The sequence below is a fragment of the Trachemys scripta genome, chromosome 8, assembly GCF_013100865.1.
Source record: "Trachemys scripta elegans isolate TJP31775 chromosome 8, CAS_Tse_1.0, whole genome shotgun sequence".
Taxonomy (NCBI): Eukaryota; Metazoa; Chordata; order Testudines; family Emydidae; genus Trachemys; species Trachemys scripta.
In genome coordinates this window covers 85616532-85626586 of record NC_048305.1, presented here as the reverse complement: position 1 = coordinate 85626586, position 10055 = coordinate 85616532, and the positions used below count along the sequence as shown (strand labels likewise).

The following is a 10055-nucleotide window of genomic DNA, read 5'->3' as shown; positions in this document are numbered from 1 at the left end:
GAGCAAGGGGCTTGTGAACGTTGACCGGATCACAGGAGGGCCTGGGCTAGGAGCAGCGTGTGGGACAAGGGGAAGCTCCAGGGCGCCTCCCCAAGGGGCTCTTATATCTTGTCTGCTCGGGCAGACGGGGACCAAACCCACTGTGCAGCAGCAGTTGCTTTGTATGCCCACTCCCATGTCGGGGATTTAAAGGGCCAGCCGCAAAACACGCGGCAGGGCTCTTATGATTCCCAAAACAAAATGGCTTCCAGGCGGCCATGGTATACTGGATTGCGGCGGCGGGCGTCTTTTCCTGTTTGCGCATGCGCGGGTTTCATGTCGGGCCGGTGCCGCCATTTTGTGTGTGGCCTCTGGTGCCTGCACTGAGGGAGATGTTACGGGGAAGCGACGAGAGGAGGCCGGCAGCGCGGGAGGAGGCCTCTGCCTCCTATTCTGGCCGCTGTTCGTCCTCGTCCGGGACGGAGCACCTGCCCCGTTACCACTTCGGGCTGCTGCAAACCCCGCTGAGTACGGCGGGCAGCGCCGGCGGCCCCCAGCGAGAGGCAGACTCCCTCGGCAGGGCCGTCCCCCCGGGGCCGGGGCTGGGGCCGCAGCTGTTCTCTGCGGCAGCAGGAGGTGGGAGCAGTGGGGCTGGCCTACCCAGACACGCCCTCCCTGAGCTGCCGGCCCTCTGTACGGGGCGTCTGAGCTGCCTAGCGCCCTAGATGGAGATAGGCCCGTCCTCCCGCCGTGCCTTCCCTGGGCCACCAACCTGCCCAGGCCAACTGCTGCTCCTGGGAAGGGGAAACAGGAATCTGCAACCCCAGGGGATCAGTGTTGAACAGCTTCCTGCATCCACGTGTATCCCGTCCCTGAAACATCTCTGTCCCATTGGCCTGAGCAGTTAGATGGGCTGCCTGTGTAAGGAGGGTATCAAGTATCAGGGGGTAGCCGTGTTAGTCTGTATCTACAAAAACAACAAGGAGTCTGGTGGCACGGGCACCTTAAAGACTAACAGATTTATTTGGGCATAAGCTTTCATGGGTAAAAACCTCACTTGCATCTGAAGAAGTGAGGTTTTTACCCACAAAAGCTTATGCCCAAATAAATCTGTTAGTCTTTAAGGTGCCACCAGACTCCTTGTTGTTTGTGTAAGGAGGATGCTCTTCTCCTTTTGATGGAGTTGGAACTGCAGCTCAAATTAAAGTCTCCTATGGCAGCAATACTCAGATCTCCCGTCATGAGAAGAAAGTGGGGAGATGTGATATTGCTAATGTTAAAATAAACATTAACATTAAGAAAAAAAATTTGCTTTCTAAACCCATCAAAAATTCCTCCACATTTTTAAAATTTGCTTTAGTTTACTTCTAATTACCTAAAATAGTTGGGGTAAGAGGGAGTTAACAGTATCAGGTCAAGTCCTCAGCTGAGCCAATAAAACCTTGTTCCTAGCAGGAAGTAGCCTCATCATTTTAAGGGTCTGATCTATGTAAGGTGACCAGACAGCGAGTGTGAGAAATCGGGATGGGGGTGGGGGGTAATAGGAGCTTATATAAGAAAAAGCCCCAAATATTGGGACTGTCCCTATAAAATCGGGACATCTGGTCACCCTAGGTCTATGCATGCTTTTTGTGCTGGTATAACTATTTTAGTTAGAGGTGTAATTTTTTAATCAATATAGTTACACTTGCACAACCTCTAAGTTGTGGACATAAAGTATACTGTTATGTCAGTAGAGCTTAGTCCCATTCTCTTAGGGAAGCACATTTTATACCAGTGTATCTATATCCACACTAGGGATGGTGGTACTATTTTAACTATGCCAGTATAGTTAAAATGGTACAGTTTTATGTAGATAAGCCCTTAGATCCTGTTCCCACAAGCCCTACCTTGATGGGTCAAAAAGGTGTTTTCAGTTGTATTAGCTCAATAAATCTAACATGATTGAAAAGACCTTTTAACGTTTTTAAAAATGTAGTTAACAATTTGTAGGGCTGTCAAGGGATTAAAAAAATTAATCATGATTAATCGCACAATAAAATTAATTGTTATTAATCGCACTGTTAAACATTAATACAATTCTGTTTATTTAAATATTTTTGGATGTTTTCTACATTTTAAAATAAATTGATTTCAATTACAACACAGAATACAAAGTGTACAGTGCTCACTTTATATTTATTTTTGATTACTAGTATTTGCACTGTAAAAAAACAAAATAAAAATATTTTTCAATTCACCTAGTACAAATACTGTAGTGCAATCGCTTTGTCATGAAAGCTACAAATGTAGAATTATGTAAAAAAAAAAAACTGAATTCAAAAATAAAACAATGTAAAATTTTAGAGGCTGCAAGTCCACTCAGTCGTATTTCTTGTTCAGCCAATCGCTCAGACAAACAAGTTTGTTTACATTTGCAGGAGATAATGCTGCCCTCTTCTTGTTAAAGTGTCACCTGAAAGTGAGAACAGGTGTTCGCATGGCATTGTTGTAGCCGGGCATTGCATGATATTTACATGCCAGATGCACTAAAGAGTCATGTGGTCCTTCATGCTTCAGCCACCATTCCAGGGGACATGGGTCCATGCTGATGACGGGTTCTGCTCGATAACAATCCAAAGCATTACAGACCGATGCATGTTCGTTTTCATTATCTGAGTCAGATGCCACCAGGATAAGGTTATTCTCTTTTGCTGGTTCGGGTTCTGTTGTTTCTGCTCAGAGTGTTGCTCTTTTAAGACTTTTGTTTAGAATATCTGGCACACAAATACTTTGCAATGCTGGCTACAAAACTGCCAAGCAAATGCCTGTTCTCAATTTCTGGTGACATTGTAAATAAGAAGAGGGCAGTATTATCTGCTGTAAATATAAACAAGCTTGCTTGTCTCTTAGTGATTGGCTGAAAAAGAAGTAGGACTGAGTGAACTTGTAGGTTCTGATGTTTTACATTGTTTTGTTTTTGAGTGCAGTTATGTAACAAAAAAAAATCTACATTTGTAAATCACGACAGAGATTGGACTGCAATACTTGTGTGAAGTGAACTGAAAAATACTTCTTTTGTTTATCATTTTTACAGTGCAAATATTTATAATCAAAAATATACACTTTGATTTCAGTTACAACACAGAATACACTGTATATGAAAAAACATCCAAAATATTTCATAAATTTCAATTGATATTCTATTGTTTGACTGCGATTAAAACGGCTATTAATCGCAATTAATTGTATTAACCGCAATTAATTTTTTTGAGTTAATCACATGAGTTAACTGCAATTAATTGACAGCTCTAATAATTTTGCAGTTGTGTTAAGCTACTTCCCACTAATGCAATTGAAAACTATACTCTTTTTGGCCATCAGGACAGGACCATAAAAGCTATGATAAAACTCCCATTGGCTTCAATGGTACAGGTTTTGGTCCTTGAGGCTGAATAAGGTGGAGCCCAGCATCTGTGCTGAGCCCCCACCCATCACAAATAATTACTCTCATTTAGTATAACCTCTAGCACATAGTAAAGCTTGGAGTACTCCATATTCTGGAGCATACAAGAACACACAAAATGGGTTTGGACTTAGAGCCACACAAGCTGTATTGTGGGTTAGAGTACTGACAGTTGAATATGTGGCAGCTTGCAGGTGTTCAGCAGGGACAGGGCCCTGGTTTCAGCACAGGTAGGGAGGAGGGTTATGGTGTATACCAGGGGTCGGCAACCTTTCAGAAGTGGTGTGCCGAGTCGTCATTTATTCACTCATTATTCATTATTTAAGGTTTTGCGTGCCAGTAATACATTTTAACATTTTTAGAAGATCTCTTTCTATAAGTCTATAATATATAACTAAACTATTGTTGTATGTAAAGTAAATAAGGTTTTTAAAATGTTTAAGAAGCTTCATTTAAAATTAAATTAAAATGCAGAGCTCCCCCCCCAACCCCCTGGACTGGTGGCCAGGACCCGGGCAGTGTGAGTTTCACTGCAAATCAGCGCGTGCGCCGCCTTTGGCACATGTGTCATAGGTTGCCTACCCCTGGTATATACCATTAAATGGGAGGTGCATGGCCAGCCAAGTACCAGTGGCCAAAGTTCAAAGCACTAGAGCTGATATATATACATTGAGTATCATTAAAAAGTCAACATTTAGCTAATATCTGTTTGAGATACCTTACCTGTTTTCTTGTATGTGGAATGGGAATGTTGTGTTGGCTTGTGTGGAGGTGAAGGAGCCCATGACACAATTTGCTGTAGTGTTGTCTAAACTTCCCCTTGCTTCAATGTGCAGGATTATGTTAATAGATTAGGACATTAGGGTCAAAGATTATTTAATGGAAATGATTAAAGAGCATAGAGAGGTACTTCAGGCTTTTGCCACTGGGACTTAGCTGGCCATCTTCCCCTCAGCAGGTGGTCTCCATTTTATTATTAGGAAAATAACTAACATACTGCAGCGGGTAAGTGTTATGTTTTTTAAACTGTTACTTCAGCCCTAGCTTGTATGAGTAATATTGTGGGTGCCATTTAAAAAATCAATTGCCACTGTACAACAATTGGTATACTGCAGGAACAACTGTTTATAGGAAATATTATGGGTTATTCCAGGGAGTAAGGACTAGTGAAGGTCAAGTCCTTTAATGGTATTTCAGTCATAGTATTTTGTGATCAAGATTTCTATTACATAAATGTGGTGGTGTAAACTGTGTATTTTTGTGCTAACCATCTGGAGATAATTTCAAGAAATCCATTAGGCATTTAGCAGTTTCTAAGTGCAATGTATTATAGACCAATGTACCATATTTTCATAAAATATCATAGGATACAACCGTGGTTTTTTTTACAGACCTTGTTATGTTAATGCTTTTTTTTTACATTTAATGTGGTCTTCGGATATGAGAAAACATATTCTTGCTTTATTTAACACAAGATGGATCAAAAAATGTAAATCTAATTTCAGATGATTCTTTACTTTCCTATACGTTGGTGCATTTATCTCAAGAGAACAGATTTAAATTCAGTTAAAGATCTTAAACACAGATGGCCTGCTCTTTGTTACAAAGTGACACATCACTTTGAGCTGTGAAAAATTTTACGCCCCGTGTGATGTGGTTAAACTGAACTAAGCCCTGGTGTTGACTTTGCTAGGTCGATGAAAGAATTTATCTTGGAGCGGTGGATTTACTACAGCAACCAAAGAACTCCTTTCTTGTTGTAGTAAGTGTCTACGCTGCATCTGTGCTATTGTAGTGTTTCTAGTATACTAAAATGAGAGCAGATTCTGAGGTAAATGCGCCATCTTAGAATTTACAGTGCAGATCCATCTTAAAATTCATCAGTAAAATAGAAATTCCGGAAGCCCACCAGTTCTTAAATTTTAAATTATATGACTTTGAGTTGAACCATATAGGCAGAAGAAGATAATTTAACTGAATGAGTTTTTGAATATGGTTCTTTCTCTTCGTTTTTATTACCCTTTAAAATGTGTGTTCAGTATTAGGCAAATACATTCTTTTTATGACCCTTTTCAGACTTGGGAATTTTCACAAGCACTTTGTGCAACTTCAGATATTATTATTGAAATAGACGGGCAACTGAAGGTAGAAAATCTGACAAATAGAGCAGCCCCTTTTATAGACCCAGAAATCCCTCAAATATGAAATTATGCATTGTATCTGGCTTTTTATCACATAATATTAGTATAACATCCTAAGCAGGGAATTTGCTGTCAGTATAAAGTAATGACATTAAGGAGAAATTACCATATCAATATGAATTGGTTTCCAAAATAGCATCCTACTGAAGTTTACTTTTTCTCTTTTTATACTTGGATTATATAAATATTAATATCAATTCAGCAAACTCCCTGGGTTCTGTGACTGTATATATTAACCTTTCTCCATTAAGATGTCTTAACAGTCTTTTAACTATTTTTCCTTATTTGTATTGCTTTTCAAACAAAACAATTCATGTCTGATTGTGTTAATTTTATTTTATGGAGTTTGTGTGACTTAAATAGCAAAGTGATCTATGCATTATCTTTTCAAGAGATGCTCTGACTTTTTTTCATAGATTCATACTTTGGGGACAAGAGTTCGTATGCAGAAAATGTTAGCACAATGAATTTTACAAGCTCTTCTTCTGCAAGAGGTCTAAATAGTGCCTGGATAGGAAAAACACCCCTCTCTTCTAGTAGATCAGGTTGTAGAAGCAGGACTCCTCTCATGGGATATTCAGGTAGAGTTGATATTTTTATAGGAGTAGCTCTCTTTAAATCTGTAGCCTTATTTTTTTAAATATAATTTAACAATTTAATGTTACATAGTAACATACTTAACATTAACTTTTATGTTCATGTATTTTGGGGGTATTACGTTATATAGGATACCTAGCATTGATGGAGATGTACATAAGAAAAATATTTTTTTAGTTACTGATTAGCTACATTTTCTTGCATTCTTCTTCAAAATAATTGATATAATTGGAATTTAAATATTCTCTCAAATTATTTAGTTTTGGTGTAAGTATATGGACATGTTGGTGAGTCTATGGTAACTTTACTAAGGTAACTTTACCTAAATTTGAGTAGCAGCCGTGTTAGTCTGTATCCGCAAAAAGAAGAGCAGGAGTACTTGTGGCACCTTAGAGACTAACAGATGCATATATGCATCCGAAGAAGTGGGCTGTAGTCCACGAAAGCTTATGCTCTAATAAATCTGTTAGTCTCTAAGGTGCCACAAGTACTCCTGCTCTTCTTTTTACCTAAATTTGTACTCTATATTTTTTTATCTTGTCAGACAACAACAAAATCAGCTTTGTCCCCATTACTTTTAGGAAGAGTAATTTTTACTTTTGCTAGTGCAAAGCTCTCATCCAGAATCCACTAACATGTGAAGGAGTTAGCAGCAGAATTCTTCTAGTTCGTCTCAAGGAGTTCTTTCACAACAAAGAGTGTGGCAGTAGTATAACAAGGAGGCTGCTGGAATCAGAGTGCTGAACCAGGGCTGCTTAACGTACACAAACTCAGTGCATGCATGTTTGCTGGTTGGAAGCCTCCAGATGAGGGAGCTCCAGCAGCAGAGCATTTTGAGTCACTCACGGTTACAGGGCAAGCAGTGACATAACCCCTCACTGCCCTGGATTGCACCCCAGAACATGACAGCCCCTTGGACAGAGTTTCTGTTAATATTAGGTGTTGGGTCTTCTGATACTAAAATTACTCTTGGGAGAATTCTGTGCCACTGCACGCATGCAGAATTCATGTCCCCTGCAGATTTCTTGACTTCCTCTCAGAAAACTGACTTCTGACAGGGAAGCAAAGGGAAGCTTCAAGAGTGATCATGTACCCCTCCCCAGCAGCCTGGGTGTGTCTTTTCGGGCATCCGGAGCAGCCAGTGGAGAGGTAAATCACTGCATGGTGGGGGGCCTGAGGATGCCCTGGCCGGTTGCTCTTACTCTTTGCCGGGCTCAGCTACTAGTCCCAGATGGGCTGAAGGCAGGGGAGGACATGACTTCCTCTTCCCTTACAAGGAGCAGGTCGGACCTATTCCCAGAAACCCACCCAGCTGCAGGAAGCTCTGCACCCTCCACACCCCTGCCCCCATCACTCCTCAGCTGCAGGGAAAGAGCTGCTCTCCCATCTGCCCAACCCCCTAGGTATCCAGACTCCCCATACCCGGCCCCCCACTGAGCCTCACCCCCCACACCCAGAATCCCCCCACTGAGCCCCCTGAACCCTAGACTCCCTCCTGAGACCCTCCCCCCTGGATCTGGACCCCCACCCCTCCATCCAGACCACACCCTGGCTGAGACCCCCCCCCACAGGCCACCCCCCCCTCCGGTGGCCCCCCCCCCCCCGCACTTGGACCACCCCGTCAGACTCCCCACACTCGGGTCCCCACCCCACTGAGCCCCAACCAGATGTACCCAGACTCTCACCCCATCAATCCCCCCACACCAAGACCCGCTGCTGAGCCCCATTCCTCCACACCCAGACCTCCCCTTGTTGAGCCCCAACCATTTGACCTGGATCCCATTCCCTCTACATCCAAACCGCCGCAACGAGCCCCTCTGCAGAGCCGCCCACACCCATATTGCACCACACAGAACCATCTCAGCCCCTCCTGTATCCCTCCACACTAAGCCTGTCCAAACTCAAGAGAAATAGTAGAATCAGATTTTTTGGAGTTAAATATATTTTATTTTTAGAAATAATATGCTTAGATTGTTTTGGGGTGTAGGTGGAGTTTATAGGTGTTGCCTTGTAAGTGAAAATACTGGTGGATGGCTTTGCTTTTGTGAACAAGACACCATTTTTGTGCTGTATGATTAGGGATCTGTCTCTCATGGATGTCGCTGAAGTCACTGATTCTGTGACCTCCGTGACTTCTGCAGGCAGCCCGTGTGTCTGACCCAGGGTCGCCCAAGTAGCTGACTCTAGGGCCAGCTGCTCAGGTGGCCCTGGGACAGCCACACCAGCCACTGCTGGAATGGCCCGAGGGACAGCCACACCAACCGCTGGTTGGGAGGCCCCGGCAGCAGTCTCTGGCAGGTGGCTGGAGCAGCCACTGCTCGGGCCATCCCTGGCAGCTGATATTGCTGGCCCTGGGCACCCCGCCCCCAGCAGCGGCAGCCCCCCCCCCCAACATCCTCCCCTAGCAGGCCCCCGCCCCAAGATTTAGTCACAGGTATTTTTAGTAAAAGTCCTGGACAGGTCACGGGCTGTACATTTTCGTTTATTGCCCATGGCCTGCCCATGACTTTTACTAAAAATACCCATGATTAAATCATAGCCTTATGTATGACTAGATGCTCTTGGTAGAATCTACCTGTTTCAACTCATATGCCTGCATCTTACTTGCTTTCTTCTCATCTTCAAGCATTTGGTTAAGTCAGAAGAACACAAATTGTCCCATATACAGTTTAAGCACAGACTTTTGGTTGTGACTTTGGAAATTTTATCTGAGGCTAGGGGATAGTTATAGAATAGCTTTTGTTATCCTTATTATTGTTATTACTTAATGCCTGAGAGTTTACAGCCTCAATAGACAACATAGCGGTAAAGGGATCCTTTAAAAAAAATCCATTTCCCCCCAAATCTGTATCAAGATTGTATCACTTGGTTTCTCCAGTTTTGGCTAACAGTTCTTGGATCATTGGAGGAGAGGAAGCAATGAGATATGAAAGAAAACTTAATCTGAAGCACAGATTGTCTGACTGCAGGCACACAAATTTGTGTATTTATTTATTTCCACAGCATTTTCAAATTTGCTGCTTGCTTCTGACCTGCGGTGGCTTCCTTTGTTTTCGTGGACATGTTTATCTCTGGTTCATGGTATCAAAAGGAGTTGCTGAGATGCACAGTAGAGGGCACTGCAAAGTTATGTTATGGTTGTGAGAAATATAGAACATATGAACAGCTTTAGTTTTCCAGGAAGATTGCTTTAAGTCCTTTTTTATTGTCTTCACATTTAATGACAGAAATAGAATAGTTTACCTTTTTGTCATCCAGTGAAACCAAAATGGAATAAAATATAAAGAGAATGTATTCTATCAAAATAAAAAGTACCTCTACTAGATATTAGTTTAAGGACATAATTTGAAAAGTAGCCAGCAACGGGTCCCAGGGAAGTGCTGGGTTTGAATGCCCTCATATTCAAAAAATGCATAACGTCTGTCAAAACAGGGTTAAGTCTCACCAGAAACATTATTAAATGGTAAGTTTTAGAACTAAAGTTTGCACAAATTAATTGGGAAAACAAAGCGCTTGACAAAGAGAGATTGCTTCTGAAATGTGGAAAAATGACATAATAGCTATAGCACATGGGCAACTCAGAATTAAAAACATACAGTTAAAATTCAAAAAGTGCCTGCATGAAATGGATATATTTGCTTCACTGGCATATGATTAAAACAACCTCCTGTCTTCAGAGATATATCTTATGCTGTAACCTGAAATTTGTCAAATATTAGCAAACAGAGGAAATTAATTTCATGAGCAAAGGCCTGCAACTCTGTATGCCTAAAACTACTAAAGAGTTTGGTCAGAAACTGATAACAGTAGCGTGTCAGCTGATTTTGACTATC

The 10055-nt window shown here is 42.0% G+C and overlaps 1 protein-coding gene across 1 annotated transcript in view; it reads left to right on the top strand.

Annotated features, from left to right (window-relative positions):
* Nucleotides 1-257: 257 nt before the first annotated feature.
* Nucleotides 258-10055, top strand: part of MSH4 (mutS homolog 4) — a 59091-nt gene continuing 49293 nt past the window's right edge. Inside the window, exons 1-2 of the mRNA XM_034780088.1 lie at nt 258-507; nt 6042-6206. Coding sequence (XP_034635979.1) covers nt 258-507; nt 6042-6206 — 415 coding nt within the window. The remainder of the gene's footprint in view (nt 508-6041; nt 6207-10055) is intronic.